General features: G+C 43.9%; 1 protein-coding gene across 7 annotated transcripts in view; it reads right to left on the reverse strand.

Annotated features, from left to right (window-relative positions):
* The window catches only part of UNK (unk zinc finger), a 38,707-nt gene that overhangs the window by 2,877 nt on the left and 16,985 nt on the right, over window positions 1–18,845 (reverse strand). For 2 of the 7 annotated variants that reach the window (XM_048964957.1, XM_048964954.1), the window contains exons 3-16: window positions 18,488–18,664; window positions 17,954–18,084; window positions 17,671–17,806; window positions 15,964–16,081; window positions 14,924–15,008; window positions 13,211–13,353; window positions 11,888–11,935; window positions 10,783–10,983; window positions 6,512–6,580; window positions 5,681–5,855; window positions 4,455–4,556; window positions 2,796–2,984; window positions 726–907; window positions 108–365 (exon numbers count right to left, since the gene is read on the reverse strand). In XM_048964957.1, coding sequence (XP_048820914.1) covers window positions 108–365; window positions 726–907; window positions 2,796–2,984; window positions 4,455–4,556; window positions 5,681–5,855; window positions 6,512–6,580; window positions 10,783–10,983; window positions 11,888–11,935; window positions 13,211–13,353; window positions 14,924–15,008; window positions 15,964–16,081; window positions 17,671–17,806; window positions 17,954–18,084; window positions 18,488–18,664 — 2,014 coding nt within the window. The remainder of the gene's footprint in view (window positions 1–107; window positions 366–725; window positions 908–2,795; window positions 2,985–4,454; window positions 4,557–5,680; window positions 5,856–6,511; window positions 6,581–10,782; window positions 10,984–11,887; window positions 11,936–13,210; window positions 13,354–14,923; window positions 15,009–15,963; window positions 16,082–17,670; window positions 17,807–17,953; window positions 18,085–18,487; window positions 18,665–18,845) is intronic. The other 5 variants (XM_048964960.1, XM_048964956.1, XM_048964955.1 and 2 more) reach the window with 4 other exon arrangements.

The following is an 18,845-nucleotide window of genomic DNA, read 5'->3' on the forward strand; positions in this document are numbered from 1 at the left end:
GCTTCGATAGGCTGCTGATTGCTGGCAGTAGTACAGAAAAGCAGGGCAGCTGCTATCAGTAGGAGCAGAGGCAGCAAAGCCATCCCCTGCAGAGCCCTGCCACTCACCTTATCGACCTTCTCCAGGTTTGCCCGCAACTGCTTCTGGAGGGTGTAAAGTGAAGAGAGTGAGAGGGTTTCCAGGTCAGAGAAGGAGCGCAGAAACTGAGGGTCCTGGCCTGTGTGGATCCTCTCCAGCTCCTCCTGTAGTTTCTTCACTTGCAGTTCCAAGGCTTCCCTCTGCTCCCGAGCCAGTTCACATTCCATGTTAGCTGTGTTGGCGCGATCGTTTGCTTCCTCTGCCTCCTTTTTCCAAGCATCACAAGCCTGCAAATTCCAACCAACATGGTAAAAGAAGCTGTTTAAATACTTGATCAGCCTCCAAGCGAGAATCCAGGGCAAAAATAACCATTTCCATGCACTCCTTCCCAGGAGTGTATTCTGATCAACCTGCCCAGTTCCCAACTTCTGAAACCCCACTGTGCTTTGCCTCAAATTCTGGTTACCCCTCCAGTTGGGCTGCAGTTCCATATAGTTGGCCCACAGAGGTAATGGGATGAAAATTGGCATAGCAATAAAATCTCATCCATCTAAGTGAACTGCCGGGCCTGAGAGACTGTCAAACACTTCAGTGCTCGTAAGACACCCTGCTACACCTCTGCACTCTTTAAGAAGTTGCCCCCATACCTGCTTGGCTTGTTTCCAAGACTCTTCCCACTGCTTTATTGTGCCGTTGGCTTCATCCAGTTCTTGCCGTAGCCGTGCCAGCTCCGCAGCACCTGGACCTGACAGAAATGCAGGTGAGGTACTGGGCGAAAAACTCCCCGAAGCAAAGTGTTCCCATATGCTGCTGTTCATCCCATTTAAACCTGTTTCACAGGGAAATAGAGAGGGTTATGTCACAGGTGCTGGCAATTCCCCCATTTCCTCCCTACCCCTGTGAAATACAGGATTCAAAAATGTGCACAGAGGAAAGAGAAGATCATCCTATGATTTATTTCATCCCTAGGACCCGGGAGTCGGTCACAGTGGCAATTCACAGGGGAACCATACAGAGTCCCCTGCAGAGTGTTAGCCTAAAATTAGTGACCATCACTGTAGAAGGACCAACTAGCCACTTCCCTAATTTAGGATGTTCAAATCATTGCTCTTTCAGGAAGAGAGTCAAGGCTTAAGAGACAAAGCAACAGAGAAACAGCTGAACCAAAGCTGAGTGTTTTTGCACAGACTCTGAAGTTTGTAGCTTTAAGAACCAAAATGCATTTACACAAAATAAGCATCCATGGGGAGAACTGGCAGGGAAAGCTCCCACACAGGCAGAGCTGGATGACCCCCTCTGGTGCATCCATTTGATGCAGGAGTCCTTTTCACTCAGTGGTGCTTACCACCGCGTGTGGGCACTGCCAAACATTGTTGCAGTAAAGATTGCGATCTTACAGATCAAACTGTGTTTGCAAGCAAGCCTCTCACTGAAGGCTAACCCAACACAACTTACTTCCCAGTCAGGGCAAGCCAACAGCAGCTGAAAAATAGTAAGTTGACTTGACTCTGGGCTTAGCTGCATAAACAAGTCATGCAGCAGAGCAGGAAGGGCTCTTCACTGACTGAAGCCACTTATCGTCGGTGCATTTCACTGCTCAGTTGAGAGCAAGTTGTAACAGGACCCCAACTCACATTGTGTTTTTAAAGCTCTTGAAAAGGAGTCTAGCACTGAGCAGGCTTCTGGCAAGTCACAGATGCTGCCGTGATGCTGACCAAGCTCACCTCATGGCTTCTTTTTACTCCCTTTTCACCTGATGCTCTCATTGGACATTTGAAATAGCAAGTCCCTTTGACCACGAATGCCTTCTCTGCACATAGAGCATCTAACACAATGGGAACCAGCCCAGGACTAGGTCTTTCCAACTAAACTGCAATACAGATAAGCAATAACTACACAGCAGCTTATATTCATTCAGTAAATCATATGGAAAACCATTAAGTAATAGCAGAGATGCCCTCTGAGGTCTCTTTTCTTATTACTGCAATTGTAGAAGTTGTTACAGCCAAACAAATAGGAATCACAAGGCATGGAAGCATGGCTTTGGCCTCTGCAAACAAGTGATGCAGTTACACAGATAAATGCATGCAGCAGTAGATTACAAAAGCATTTGATCATTTTATTATGTTAAGCTGAATATTAGAGATTAGAGCACATATCACATCTGAAGAAACATTTACTTCTACTATAAACAGAATTAGTATTTACTGTTACAAACAGAGAAGTCAGCAGAGCAAGTGTCATGTAGTCTTGAGGCCATCAGTTGTTTATCAAAGTGGACACAGCTGGAACACTGACTTTGGTCCACACTGCACCAAATATGGAAAACAATTCAATGAACTCAGTTGGTTCAGAAGCCAACCTAACCTACGAAGCAGACCCAAGAGCAAACTGCAATCCCCACCTTAACCCAGCAAAGCTGAGAACTCAACCCTAGTGAAGTCACAGCAGAATGCTGCTGGTAGGAAAGGACAGAACTCTTTTTCCTGTTCTTTTTCTCAGTCTAGAAGCATGGGGAACAGAGAGAATCGCTCCCTTGTTGTCAGGATATTAACCAGCTCTTGGTAAAGCAGCTTCTGGTACTGCTGCTGTTCTCATGGGAAGAAGAGATAAATGGCAGCAGTGAAATAATACATTAAAATTAAAACTAACTTAAAAGAAAATACTTACATGGCACAGACAGGCATGTACATGGGACACACACACTGTGCATTTACCTAATGATCCATGAGAAGCTGATGTCCCCAGGAACGTGTTTTCTGATTGGCTTAAGTGTCCCTGGGGCTGATGGAGGAAATGCGATGAGAGGCTGACCGGTGGAGAAGGAGAGGCAGAGTGAAAGGAGGCAGAGCTTCCAAGGGAGCCGGGGATATTTACAGGAGCAGAACTTTGCAGCAAACTCCCACCTGGACAAAGAACACACAGAGAGGATGGCTATGTATGACCATGAAGCATGGGCCAGAGCACAGCGCAGGAGCTCAGAGCAGAAGGCGTTAGCTTCCCTCTCTCCTAAGACCCTCAGGATTCCCTCCACTTCTCACTGTGTTTGATTTCCCCTCTAAGCCTTTAGGAGGAGCACTGAAGCTGCTGTTCCACGAGCCACATAGGGTAAGACTCTGCAGAGTTCAGTGGACTGCTCTATCATTAGCCAAAGCAACAAAAGGTTTTCTGAGCCAACTTCAGCCCCTATTAGTCTAGAGAAGATGCATCTGCTATCTGCTGAAATACTCAGTAATGAAAAATTCCCTTTTAAAGCATGTTCCTCTGCCTTCCACGCTTCTGAACAACCTGCAGTGAGAAGACTGTCATGCTGAGCCAGCTCATGACCTGATCTTTCAAAAATCAGTGACTAGCTTCAGGTATATTTGAATGTTTAGACCTATCTGTAATGAAAAACAAACAAACAAAAACCTGACCTCCAAAGACAAAACACTTCCCTTACTCAAGAGGTTGGTCTGCCTGCCACACACACATTGAGGAAGATCTCAGCCCTGCTGCCCACTCTTTTCTGATCTTCCTTCTTGGAAGACCACCAGGTAACACCCAGCCCTGACACAGCAGAGGAAAAGCAGTGTGGAGGATCTTGAAGCCACTGCAGATGGCAGCGGCAGAAGCAAGGCTACCAGTACACTCTCACAATAAGCTCTCTGACCAGACTCTCATCTTTGGAAAGGAAGTGGAAGTGATATTCTTTAGGGTTCCTTCCACACCTCAGTACAACTCCAGGTAACGCAGCTCCCTTGGAAACTTTCAGGAAAGCAAAGTTAGCTCCAAATCAAAACCCATCTTCAGGAACCAGGGCAACCAGAAACGACACCACTTCTGAAAAGCTATGAGATCTCATTTTTCCCTGGATGGAGACAGATAGAAGAGGCCCCTGCCTACCTCCACACATTAAAGATGAAACAGACATTACAGGAATCAAACCAGCAGTTCATGGCAACACTCTGAGACAGATGGATAGCATTACCAGGTCATTGAGTTTCCTGTTACTACTAAGGAGAATTTTCTGCTTAAGATGCAAATCGTTATACTTTGGACTGGTTTTAAAGGTATCAGATACCTTCTACAGTCTACTTACATGCTATATAAAAAAAGCAAAACAAAACAACAAAAAAAATTCAAGCAAGTCCCATTCAGTCTTAAGAAACATCCCCAGGACACCTGGGCCTAATGGCAAGAACTCAGCCCTGCTAGTCAACTAGGGCAAGCTTTCACTTGAAAGATGCTCAGCGGTTGCCAGTTTGTTATCATAGCTGTTTTTTAACCAATGTTATTTGGGACTGGTTTTAGAGCTTCGTTGGGCTGGCTCCACTGAGGTGACTGGGCAACACTGCTTGGCAGAAGATAAAGAAAGCTCTGTTGCTTTCATGTACCTATCATGATGCCACTCGTGTGGGGCACTGTGCTGCTGTCAAATGTCTTCTCCAGGGCAGCCACTCCGAATTCATTCAGGTCCAGGTCATCCAAGGCAGACTCTGCCAGACACAGAGGTACCAATTATGTTATAAAGGACCAACAACTTCAAGAGATAGGATGGCCCAAAGAGCCTACATGCAGAGGAGCCTTTGCTCTCTATCTGTCAGTCTGCACAGCCCTACTATCTGTCCTGTGCAACAGTTTGGCAGAAGTGTCATGGGCAGCTTTTCAGTTCAGGTTTTTTTGCCAGATCCAATTTCTCTTTGTCTCAAAGCACTTCTAATTGTTATGTTAAAAAAAAAAAAACAACAAATATTTGATGAAATAACAGAAGTTCCCATAAGTCTTCCCCAAACAGCTCTTTCAAGTCCATCCTCAATATGCAACAGCACTAGCTTGTGAATGTCTGGGTCTGGCTTCTGCTTTGTCCCTACTTTGTTGAAGAGCCGCTTGGAAAGGAAAACCAGCAGAAGGGAACACTTCAAAATCATCTCTGAGGTTCAAAGATGAGAAAAAATAAAGAAAGGTTATGAATGCCTGCGAGTGTTACATCTACCTGAACGTACCTCATCACTAATCTCGATCAAAATAGTTTCATCCCACTCATGCCCACTCATTTCTATTATTATTTTTAACAAATTAATGAGATCACCTCAGAAATGTTGGATTAAAAAAAAAAACAGGTGGCCAAAAAAAGTGTACCTACCTAAAAGGAATGATTCCCCACTCTTAACTCTTCTGTTCTCCTTTTCTTTACAGCCTCTGTCCCACATTCTGTAAAGGGCAAGTCCTTGCAATCTACCTGCTGGTGGTCCTTGCTATAAATTTGCAGTTTAGAACATAAAGCGTTGTAGCTGTAGAAAATGCCCTGTTGATTTCCTGCCTGCTCCAAACCCTTTTCATCAATTTGACAAACCTAAAACTAAGGCCCTTTACATCATCTGACATTTCAAATAAGTGGCAGAGGCCTTCTGTTTGTCCTCTGGGTGAATTTCACCTATAATGACCCGTGGAAAACATGTGATGTCCTGGTCACAGAAAAAACCTACAGCCTCAGGAATCTGCCAACACTGACACAGATGAAAAACTGGAGTTCACTGGAACACCTGTGTTATCCCAGTTCTCATACCTGGTGATCCACGTCTGAGGAAGCCCAACTAGCAAGTGAAAATGGCAAAGTTACCTATGACAGACTCAACGGTGTCACTGGTTGGGTAGAAAGGAAGGGCATTGGCATTCATGCCTGGTATGCTGCTGGTGCCAGCGGGGCTTGGTGGTGTTGCAGCCAGGCTGGAGGTGATACTGGAGGAGATGCTGGATGTCAGTGGGCTCCCTACTGGGAGAATACCCAGTATGTCCTAAAAAAGAGAGTTTTAAAATGGAAAGATGCACAAAATAAGACATCTATATAGAAAAATCCCTTCAAAAACATGCAGGCATGAGCCAAAGATTAGCAGCAAACCTGTTTCTGCCTGCTTCCAACCTGACAGATGGCTGGTGCTACTACTGGGCTGGGGGTGGGGGAGAGATTAACAGCTTTTCTTTAATTTCTGCCGACTTCTTTTTTTCCCTCCAGTATTACAAACATCCTTCAGGCTGCCCCAGAATTAACTCTTGTGACCCACAGGTTGCATGCAATCATAGGGATGGGTCCCACAATCACTCACTCAGACTTAGTTCAGTACACGACTTAGAACCTGATATTAAATTCTCTTTGCCAAATCCTTGAACTTAGATGACTCTGCAGATCCATTCCAGCTCTATTTTCTGTAACACTGGAACACTCTCTGGCACTACTGTCCAGGTCTGTGCATTTTTCCTGAATTCACACAGGCCCAGCCATTCACAAATAATTCATCCCCCAAATCACCCCGTCTTCATAAAATAATCCATCAAGCTAAGCATCCCTCATGGTGTCTGGACTGACATTTGCTCCCTGCAGAGTTGTCTGGATCCATAGAGACCTCCTGTCCTTGTCTGTGGCAGCGTGAGCACTAAGCCAGCAGTACTGTACCTGTTTGGGCTGTAACAAAGGTTGCTCCTGGCTCCTGTGTTCCAGTGAATGGGACTTCATTTTTGCTTGCTACAGTAAACAAACAAAACAGAATATAAGCAGAGGGATTAGCAGCAAAATTAAGAATGGCTGAGTGCTGGCTTCCTTTGGAGAGGCCATGGGAAGCACAGTCCCCACCTCTCTCATGCTCTGCTTTGGGCACTGGAGAATTGAGGGAGCAGGAGTATGCAGCAAGCTGAGAACACTCCAACCTATTTGGCTTTCTATATACCAAGACATTCTGCTTGGAGTTATGCAAAGACTTGACACAATTACATTTGGCTTCAGTGCTCTTCAGTGCTGCTATACTCCTGTGCTGGCACAAAGGACATCATAAGAACCAAGACCAAGTACGACTTATCTTGCCTTGCTATAAATATCTCACCACCCTTAACAGTATCTAAAATAAATAAATAAAAATAGGGCCAGAACCAGCGGGAGGCACACTGCACTTTTAAATTATGTAAATATTTTGCAGCTTTGGGAAAATAAAGTTGCAGATTATGTCTTCTCTCAGTCCCCCCTAGTTCTCAGCTAGCCTTTCACAGTTTCTAGAAGAAGAGAACGGATGTAATATTAAAGAGAACAATTTTATGGGGAAGAATCTGGATCATCTCATCAAATTCCTTTCATCATCAACAAAAATAAAGTGATAACAGACCAATCTTAAAAGCAAAATCATCCCTCTCCCATTGCTTGAAACAGAGGCCTCAAGGCTATCAACACTGGCTGGAATTGCAAAACTGCCAACATGTATTTAGATTTCCACTATCCAGTCTAAAAATTCAGCTTCAGGATGTTGCAGCACCACGTCCTTAACGGATTTCAACCCTCTTGCCTCAAGACATCAGTCAGTGCTGAGCTACACCAGGCAGAGCTGGGAAGGATGTGGTCTCAGGAGCCTGTTGGTGTGTAACCGCCTGCAGCCTGTGCTCTGCTCCTCCTATGCTGCTACGTGTGCAGTAGCAATGCATAGGGAGATCAATGACACCCTCTGCACACAGAAAGGGGGCAAAGTAACTGCTCAGAGTCAGGTCTGCTTGGTTGCCAGCTCTCTCCATGTGAATCAGAGACGCGATCGAGGCACAACGTCTGCTCAATCATTTGCATCGCCATCTCTGCAGAACAAAATGCACAACAGCAGCAAGAGATGTCATGCTGGCCTGAAGCAATACACCTTGATTTCTTGGCTTAAACAGTCTAAAAAAGAAAGATAACCAGGTGCTGGAGAGGTATGACATAGCCAGGCAGTACAAAGAGTAGCAGCAGCAGGATCCATCCCCCATTTTCCCTGATTAGATCGTTTTCTCTGCTGAACTCTCTGCCTTTGAGCAGATTTGGGTGGGGGGAGGAGAGGGTCAAGGCCTGGCAAATAGGCAGCCAAGATCCTTCTGCAGCAGGTACCATTCTCTCACACTTTTCCGAGCTGCATACAGCATGTTTACACACAGCCAAACTGCTACCACACCAGCCACAGGCTTGGCTTCCTTTGTGTGCAATGGCTGCGCCGCATTACTGCATCTGTGTGCGCCTGATAACAAGCCTGCTAGATTAGCCAGCACATCCCTGCCCTGTTTGACACTCATCTGAACACAAGATGTGCTACCAACAGATGTCAGCAGCTGAAGTGAAGGCACACACAGCTGTGCCCCCTCGGTGTGAGGTTTTCCTGCCAACGTGGCCGGCTCCAGTGCTGCCCAGCCTTCCTGGAAGCTTTGTGCTTTTTCCCTCCTTTAAAGATAAAAATGAATGCATTTGTGAGCTAGCCCCACTTCTCACCACCCTGCATCCAGGTAACATCAGTGTAAAATGGAGTAAAGCAATTGTCACTGCTAAGCCAGTCTCCTTTAGCTCTAGAAGGGCACACACCGACACAGCAACGCAAAGGGCAGGCTGAAACTCTCCAGCTCACGCTGTGGCAGTCAGGAAAGCAAACAGAGGCCATAAATTATGAATGAAATTGAATCTTGTATGGCCAGCACGGAACAAGGCTGCTGGACTTCCCAAACACCTCCTGGTTATGGCATTCAGCTCCTTCCAGTGCTGCATTTTCCAGCTTTGAGAATTTGGAACAGTATTTTTAGCCCTTGCTGCTGGCTCAGCCTTACCACAAACTATGTGGAATCTGCAAACACGTTTTTCATTCTAATAGAGATAGGAATTATTTGTACTAATTCTACAAGGGAAAAGAATTGCAATCTTAATGCAGTGACGAGCCCAAATGCCTCTTAAATTTCCAAATAGGAGTGAACAAAGTTAAGTGCCTAATTACCAGTGTAATTTACAGCATGCATGAGAATCTCTGGTGCCCACAGCAGCCAAAGGGAATTACTGGAGATTAAAAAAAGTAAGTAATTATACATTAACACAAAATTTAATCAGGATGCTTATGAGACACCTAATTTTGTCTTCAGAAGCCTAACATAAGGCAACTGTGATTACTTCCATCTTTTTGTTTAATGACTGGAATAAATAGCTGCTAACACCAGGTTTTTTCTTACTTAATTAAAGCCACATGAGTAAGAAACTACCTGAATACAGTATCTTTGTAACACAGCTTGGACCTCAGACATAAATACTCATCATCTGGCTCCTTTTAAAAGCTCTATTCAAGCTCCATCTCCTTTCTCCTTGGCTTAGGCTCGCTGCCCATTTTCTCCAAAGCAGGGCCTCCCTGGCACCCTGCCTCTGCTGGCAGGAAACAGGGATTCTCTCAGCCCTTCAGCTTTGGGTTCACTCCTCCTTTGCAGCAGAGGCAACAGAGAAGGAGCACATGTTTTCTTCTTTTGTTTCTAAACAACTGCTACAAGCTGTCGTGCCTGCAAGCAGTGCCAGGATCACAGCACGGGCTGCGCTTTACCTCCAAAGATGTGCTGCACCAATTTGCAATCTCCTAACTCACATGTGCTTTAAGTAAAAACAATGGAAGCATTTACAAGAAAGCCTACGTGCATACAGCTTCATCTGTATGTGTCACTAAATCATTTTAATTAGACTAAACAGTGTTTGAGACTGGTCCCACTGCAAAGTTTCATCATATTTTCCCGAAGTTGTAAAAATAAATAAGAGAAAACCCACTGAGCCTGCTTCCAAATTCGACTGCTTTCTGCAAGATCTTATTTGGACAGGACATTTCCACTGCTTTCTCACAGCAGTGCAATACTAGCAAGGCAAAAAGCTTATTAAGTCTTCTTAAGACTACAGGAAGAGCTTATATGTAGCCAAGTTGAAGGCAGCATTTATTGTTATCTCTGTTTTCAAGCAACATATGCTTTTTTCTTAAAAAAGCAAAAAGAAAAACAAACAACAAAACAAGAGCTTATCAGAGACATTTCTGCATGCGCCTCCTCACAAGGGTAGCTAACCCATCCCCTCAATAGTTACTGTTTTATTACATTTACAAACCCAGTAAGGAATCAAAACCAAGCTCTGGGTTGGACACTGCAGACTTGGAAAGGATGGTGCAGAGAAAACTATTTAACCATAACATTAAGAAAGGAAATTCACAGAAAGAAGTTGACTGTGGAAAAGCTAATGTGGCAGAAGAGATGGAAGAGACTGAGGCACAGGGAGCAGTTGTGTAAGACGTGACTTTGAGAAGGAAGCAGCGAGGCAAGACTGGGGTATCCAAAAGGGTACAGTGTGTGTCACTAGGGATGTGGATTAGGTAAGGGTTCTTCAAATGAGAACAAGGAATTTAAGAAGAAGCCAAGAGAGAGTCAAGGATCAGAATGATACAGCCAGAGAAACAAAAGACATTTGTAACACACTGCAGAGATGAATGCTGGAAGCAGAAGATAAACCAAGTTATGGAGATGAAGGTAGGAGTCTGTAATGAAGTCAGAGAAGGAAGGATGAGTTTCTATGAGACAACGTAGCAAAAGAAGCAGTAACTCTTAACAAGGACCTAAATATGAAGAAAGAAAGAGCAAGAAGTGGTATGTGGGAAGATACCCGGGGTCAACAAAGGACAGAATTGTCAGGGATTATGAAAACAACAAGCAGCTCAGCTTCTACAAACTGAGCACATGATGGCAGCTGGGCAGACAGGAACAGATGTGGGATGGAAGAGACTCAAACTGATGCTGAAAGCACAGATCTGAGAACTGCTACTGAGTATAGCCCTGTCTCCTTTTTGTTCCTTGGAAAATGAAAACACATTCAAGCTAGACTGGGCAATTTCTCCATCTTCTTCATCCCCCCAACTCTTCCAGCCCATGCTTCCTACTAACCTGGCATTTGAAACTCTTCAAATACTCGGCCCCCACCTGATCTTCTCGCTCAAACCCCGGTGCTTTCTTGTAGCTGCCAGCTGCTGTTACTGAATCTGGAGGAAAACCAATGCTCTCCAGGCTGTGTGGCTTTCCAATCGCGCCAGGAGGAGACCCACATATATTAGATGGGCTTCCGAGACTGCTGTTCCTACAAAGAATCTAACAGAAGGAACAAGTGTCAGAAAATTACAGCCAGCTCGTGGCACCACCTCGAAGAAGAAAGGCATCACAGGAAGAGTTCATTCAATTCTGTGTGCATCAATTTTACTGACAGTCAACACAAGTGTAAAAGCTCACAGAAAACAGGAATTAAAAAACAAGAAAAAGCCCCAGGATAGACAGGATTTATACATTCCCATTATTATGGTTTTCTTGCCAATACTTTGTACTGGAATGCAAGCTTACAATAAGACAACCTACAGCTCTAGAAACATCTACTCTTTCTGAGGCCTTGGATATGACTAAACCTGACCAAAACCCTTCTCACTGCCCTTAGGCTGCAGAGTGCTGTGGAACCTATCTGTGCTCTGAGAAGTAGTGTGAAACCTGGAAAGGTATTGTGGCAGTCAGAACAACCAAACGTATTTAAGCTGTGAGTAATACTGTATTATTCTTGTTTTTCAGTGGGAAATTTGAGAGTTTTAATGCAGGCACAATCCAAGTATTGACAGCTGCATTAAAAAAGACAAAAAAACCCCAAAAACACAAGGATTTCCAACATTTCTATTCGTTGGACTGTAACCAGGGATCACAACCACATGCAACAAGGCTAGTTTTGCACTGCAGATGAAGCCACAGACAGCAGCAAAGGAGATTTAGAGAAAGCTACCTGGCTCAGTGCAGATATCCCATTTTCCTGGGATAGGAAGTTACCTGCCTGCACTGGCAAGCATGACTGTGCTTCAAGCAACTTTTAGACAACTACTCCTATCAGAGATTCAAACATGGCACAGTTGGGGCTGGCATTAGAGAGAGGGAATATCCTGCAATATTTTGATATGTCATTTTTCATACAGACATTCTGCTGTCTGTGCTTCCCTACAGTCGCAAAGTTTCTACTCACTGTGGTGGAGGTGGGGCTAGTTGGCAGAGTTCCTGATTTATTCCACACCTACAGTACAAATACAAAACAGAACAGGCCACGTGAGGCTGGCTGCCAGAGGGACCTTTTTCTTTGATTAATTCATCATGTAAAAATGATCACCAGCAAAGTCGTATTTGTTTGCAAGCTACATGCAGATGCCCTATGTCTCAGAAATATACATACTGCCTTCTGGCTTATATCTAGGGATTAGTAAAGAGACTGTTTAAAAGACTGAAGAGCTTGAGGACAGAAAAAGACCAAAACGTGGAAGAGATCAACAATTCTGGACTTTCAGAGCATTCAGACAATTCATTTGAAGGATGCAGGGGTTTGTTTCTCACTTCCTTCTAGTGATATTTACCAAGAGAACACAGCATGCCTTGTCTTTCCAAGATCTATGCAGAATTTTATTTGCAATCAAATTTAACAGAACTAAGGCTGGCTTTGGTGCTGATAAAAAAATCAAACTATCAATTTTTCTTCTCAAAGGAGAATTTGACTAAACAGAGGTCCCAAAGGAGTTCACCTCATTCTGGTCAGCTTGGAAGGGGTTAAACTCTTGCCATTTAACTTTCTTGAAACCTTCACCAAATATTTGATAAAGTGTGTAAGCTTTTCAACAGCAATGCAAACAGGAAGGGCTTAATAGAAAAAAAAAAATCCTCAGCAAAAATGAAGTGCTCTGGCATTCCGTGCACTTGTCTTCCTTTGTGTGTTTCCACTTTCTGTTCAGCATTTGAAGATCTCACCTCTCCTATGTTTAACCAGAATACAATCAGTGCTCTGGAGCATTACTTCAACATTCTGCAGAGTTTAACCATCTCCTAAGGAGGAGAAGGAGAGAATGGAGGATATTCTATATCAGAAAACAGTGTGCGCAGGCCAAGCCTTTGCGTTTACATATGTAAACAAACTCAACTGTAGTTATGTACTTTAGATTATGCTGGCTCACAGCCTTTAAGGAGTACTTGGAAACTGAACCCAATGTGTACCTCCAGAAAGGGAGGCGTTGGATTTCATGTGCAGTTGCATTCCACCTTCCTGAAAGTATATCAACAAGTTTTGCACAGGAAGGAAGGCTGAGAAATTTTATAGGTGAAGTGACAAAACTAAACTACTGAACTGCATGTTCCAAACAAAGATCTCTCTTAAACAGCATGGTGCTTAGATGTAAAAGAAAGATGTCATAGCCTTCTGTCTTTGGATACCTAAGATTGCTCTTTTTAGGTGAAAGGAGTACATCAGCTCAGAGAAACCCAGATGTATAAAGCACAGACAAGGCCTCCCCACAGTGCTACCTACATTGCTAAGGTCTGGAGCATGTGGACTGGAAGGGCTGACTGGAACAGAATCACCAGCTGCTGATGGCATATACATCACTGGGCCTGCCTGCGTGGGGCTGGACACAGCTGAGGATTGCTGTAGGTCTTCATTGAGTGGAGGCTCTGCAAGGAAGAAAAGCAAGTGGAACATTACTCAAAGAGGCCCAATTACACCAGACCACAAGACATTTAGGAACAAGAATACTTAGTTCTGAGAGAAGAAACATTCCACAAACATCTGTTTAGAAGTAGCACAGAAGCAAAGAGAAACCTTATCTGACAAAGAGCTACTTTTTTAAAGCTAGGATTCCTTATGTTACTACTTTCACCACTTGTACAGTGAGTGTTCTGCTCTTGGTTAACGCTGCTCCAAAATTATCTTCTTTGCATGAACTGCATGTTATTCACTCAGCTGTCTTGAACTAAGCAAGGCTTCTTTCTGTGCTAGGCACAAAGCTGATGGATACATTATAATTAGCTGAGAGAGATAAGTTTCCATCTGCTCTGGGTACAAACTATTACCAGAAGTAACACACACAGAAAGGAATAAAGCTGTCAACTGCACAAAAAGAAAGTAGCATTGACTTCTAGTATTTACATCTAATACAGCTCAGCATCTTTACACCATCTACACAACTGACACCACACCTACACTGCAGTGTCTTTAAAGTACTGACTTCTATACATCTCTCATTAACAACCAGCAAAACTCAAACTAAGAGCATATGCAGTAAATGGACTCCTGTTATTTCAGGTGAATATTTCAGTGCTCACCTTAAAAAGAAAGGACTAAAAAAGTGCAATTCCATAAGATGGCAGAAGAAACAGCCACGATGCAGTGAGCTAGCTGGCCAAAGAATGTTACTCTGACTTGAAAGGAACGTAGTACTGAGCGCAGTTATCTGGTTATAAATAAGGATCTCCTAAACAGAAATACTACATAATCCACAAGGGAGTTTGTTAAACACCATTTCATTAAGATTAAATTCTCTCTTAAGCTTGCTGAGCAGTTGCACTATTGTGTCTTGGGCCATTACGGCCCACAGCCCTAGCTATAATTACTGCTTGTCTGCAAGGCCTCCTATAAAAGGAACTCTGTAAACCGTAGGGAATTTACTCTCACCATTCTTTGACAAAGGCAGCAATTACTAATTCTGCCATTAACAAAAGATAATCAAATAACAAAGATCTGCTCAAGGCCACAAACTGTGTCAGTATCAGAGCCAATCTACTGAGTTATAAGTAACCTGTTCTAATTACTGTAAATTTAACAGTGAGACTGGAGTGCAGAAACTGAGCAGGAGTCACAGGACTTAGGAGCTAACTGTTAGCTATGAACAAAAGTGCCACAAAAGAACACCATCACCAGTTTACCAATGGTCAGATTTATTGCACAGGCTGCTCAGGAAGTGGTAGAGTCACTGATCCTGGAGGTGCTCAAGGAAAGGGCAGATGTGGCAGTGAGTGACATGGCTAGTGGGGACGGTGGGGATGGATCGATGGTCGGACTTGTGATCTTAGTGGTCTTTTCCAACCATAATGATTCTATGAATTGTCCAAGTTAATACTCCGCTTTTGAAAATCCTTCACAAAAGTTCTAGCTTTATGGCCCTGTATTTTACACTATCTATTCTGGCCAGAAGCTCTCCATAGTTCAAATATCCATGAAAGATGAGAGAATCAGCCCACGTACGTTCTACGTGTGCAAAGGCACAGAAGGGTCCTCGGGGACAGCTGCCAGACTGCTGCATATCATTGCACTTGGTGGATTTGTAGATCTGAGGTTGGGAAAAAAAAAAAACAAAAACAACCAGACATGAACAGGAAAAACAGTGACTGGCAGCCCAGGTACAAAAGTACTATGAACAGACTCAACAGCAAAATAGAAACACAGATAAAAGGCACAAAGGCCAACAGATTTTGGGATCACCACTTCAGTGCTTTGCTTCGATGAAAGAAAAACCCACTATGATTATGGAAACACCAAAATATGCCCATGACAGTTAAGCTCACGCAAAGAACACCCCATACAGTCAGTTCACCCAAAGATCACCATTTGCCATCCATCCTCAGTCTCATTGGCAGCTCCACGGAAGTGGTAAAAGGTAGGAAACAGTTGATAGATAAGAGCACAGAAAGCTACAGCCACATTTGCAAGGAAAATGACAAACCATTGACAGTGACTGTAGGAAATGGATTGTTCCCCCTCCCCAGGTTTGACAGGCAGGGACAATGGTTACTTGGCTGATACAAGCCCAACAAAGCTATTCAACACTGTAACACGAAGCAGACCAGGACAAGGTCTCAATTCTACATCCTGTAAGGACACTGGAACGCTCTGGGCATGCTCACTCTGAGCGTGGTTGCTTACAGTATCAGTCTGTGGGTATTAACTGTTTAGTGCAACCATCATCAAAGGAAGATTTTTCCTCACAAAAACAGATGCTTAAAATCCACACCTTGTTTTCATTCCCCCACCCAGGTGTCTGCACTCCTGCAGACTGGCATTTTCACCCCACTTTTCTTACCCCTTCCCATCCAATCTACTGAATGAAAAGGCACCTCTGTCAAGCAGCTGAATTTGAGCTTCCAACATGCAGTTCCTCTGAATCCCAGGACCACGCTGCAAGCAGCCCACACACTCTCCCAGCTGGCACATTTATGCATCTCATCAGCCTGGAATACGTTTGCTTTTCCGTTCAGCTACCCAATGGTCTGAGGAGGTTACTGTACCTCTGGATGGAACTGCTGTTCTGTGCGAGTGTGGCAGTATTGGCACGAGTCTCCATTTTCACACTTACTAGGATCTCCCCACTCATCTCCATGTTTCACACTGGGACACGGTGAAGATCTGTGTAAACAAGGTAGTGATAGACTGTATGAGATACACTAACGTGTTTTGAGCTTTGCTTCCTCAATCAGCAAACAGGCTCAGCTGCCCACCCCCCCCCAGCTGCACAATCTGTTTGGCTTATTGCTGCTTCCCTGCCCCCACAATGCTGCTCTTACATCGTCCTCCTTCTCTTCCTATTTTTCAGTGAAAGAAGCACAGCTTGGTTCTCATCTAAAATTGAATACAACCTGAGCCAATGTAACTTAACAAAATTAGCAGCTGATGTGATTAGTGTCAGAGACGCTTGGTCTGGTTTCTCTTTCAGAACTGTACATTCATAGAAAGCTGGTAAGTTAATTGGCTAATCCTAAAACACGTAATACCCTTACAGAGGTATGTTTCCAGGGTTATAGTGTGGCCATGTGGAAAAGAGGCTGAGTCAGGTCACTGGGGAAAAGGCAAGCCCATTTTCTTTCTCCTAGCTTGGAACTGTTCTGTTTCCCAGGTCTGAATTTTTGCTGTGACCTACTTCCTCTGCTCTTTATGCTCTTACTCATTCCCTCAAACAACAGCAGAGGGAAGCAGATAGCAGCAGCAGATGCTTGCACAGAAGAGGCAGTCACATCAGCTGGGGGTGGGGAAAGCAACACAGAAGTAAGCAGTGATCAGGAAGGGAGAAGCTTTCTCCTTTCCCCTTCCCAAAAGGACCGAACAGGGGTAGAAAGCACATGGCTGCTTTGAAAACTGACTTAGGATTCCAATTTCTCCTGAGTGTCTTTGTATTAATGTTCCTTATATATATATACATATATATATTTAATTACTGTTTTTAAATACAGGACTTCTGTACCAATTCAAAAATTTCTGTGAATGCTGGGGGTGGAGAAGGGAAGTGAGAACATCCACGGCATTTTCTCTCCTTGCCTTCTGGTCTGCTCTTATGTTTTTCAAAAAGGAACTAAGGAAAAACCCTACTGAGACATCAACAAAAGCTTTGTTGTGTCAGAGGAAACACGGACTTCTAACTTGGATGAAACTTGGTGAGGGAGACACAGCGTGCAGAAAAATCCAGTGACAGCTGAGTGATGAGAACACCCTGGTGCCTCAAAGGCAGTTTTTAGCATCTGGTTAGGAATGCACATCCAGCTACAGTACTGGTCACACTGTGCCTCACGATCCCCATCACTAGGCACAGACAACAAGCAGCTTGATGATTTTGAATTCCTCACCCATGAAAACACTGCTCAGTAAATTTGTTTCTAGTAGGGGTCTTTTTTTTTCTTCCTTGCACTGCTTATTTTAAAATAAGAGTTTGTATGAGAAAGGGAAGACTAACACAGTCACTACTTACTGTAAAACCAGAGCTGTAACATGATTTAGCAACAGTTACTTATTTATTAGAGACACTGCTTCATCTTTAAAGCAGAAGTCTTTCTTTGCTGCCCTATCTCCTAGACAGAAGTAACAGTCCATTGCAACTGTCAGGACAGGTCTTGGAGGCACACTAAAAAACGGTCTGGCAGAGAAAATCCCAGATCCTTCCCCTTACAGACTCCTTCTATACCTCACTACTCAGCTGGGAAACAGACGACCCAGGAGCAGGGTACCTGTATTTGTGTTTCCTTGGGCTCCTTCTTCTGTCTTTGCTATTGTGATAGTATGGACAGGCATAACCCTGGCGACAGAGACGAGGAGGCTTCTTACACTGCTCTGTCTTGTAATTTCCCAATACATACGTTGTATCTGCAAGAAATACAAAGAGTTAGGCAGAGATCACCATGATCTATATTTAATACACAAAAGCTTTGAAAGGAGCATGCACTCCACAAAAAAAAAAACAACAAAAAAAACCCAGACCTTTCCAGCCCCATTGAGCTTACTGGCACTCACCTTGCCACCTTGGCTCCTCACTGAGTATTTTCTCTATCATAGCATGGCTAGCAGCAACTGCAGATTGACCCTCTATGCCACCTTCTGATGTAGTCTGACCATTCTGCAAAGCCTCCATGGCCTGAAGCTCCCTTGGTGTTAAGTGAACAACAGACAGATTGAGTAGATGGAGAGACAGATAAGCACATAGTAAAAACTGTGATACCAACACAGCAACAACCCTTAAGTGGGTATATTTATTTCATACTTCTTTTTTGGCAGAACAATCTTTGTCAAACAGCAACTGCAATACATGTTCTTCATTCCCAAGCAATTCCAGATGCACTATTTTGATGCACCCACAAATCCCCACTGCTTCACTGCGCTCCCTCCCCCCATTTTGAGGATCCTCCCTGCAGATTTTATAGATTTGCCTTATTAGGAATGGATGCACCATGCTCACCCCAACACTAAGTAGTTGGGAAGCAGTATGATCCTTCAATCATCTGAGCATAGCAATCACCCTTTTCATTCAGAGCTATAAGCTCTACTAACCTGATGTCATACACAGGAGAGCGTAAATCATGGGGCCCATGAGCAAAAGCACAGTGGACTCCATTCTTTGTGCAGTTTCCCTTGGAGTCTGTCTCATGGATGCAGATTCCAGTTTTGTAATAGCGTAAGTGATACCTCCTCTCTGTGTCTCCAGTAGTTCTATGCAAGAAGGGACATCTGAGGTACAGGAGAAAGGGAAGAAAAGCCAAACTTTAGTCACACTGCTAGTGAACTCAACGTTACTGGAAGACACAGTGATGATAAAGGATGCTGTAAGTTGACATACTTTCGCCAACTCTCCTGTATTATGCCTTTCAATGTTACACAGAACCCTTAAATCTGTCACTGCATAGTATAC

This window comes from Lagopus muta, chromosome 18 (assembly GCF_023343835.1).
Source record: "Lagopus muta isolate bLagMut1 chromosome 18, bLagMut1 primary, whole genome shotgun sequence".
Taxonomy (NCBI): Eukaryota; Metazoa; Chordata; class Aves; order Galliformes; family Phasianidae; genus Lagopus; species Lagopus muta.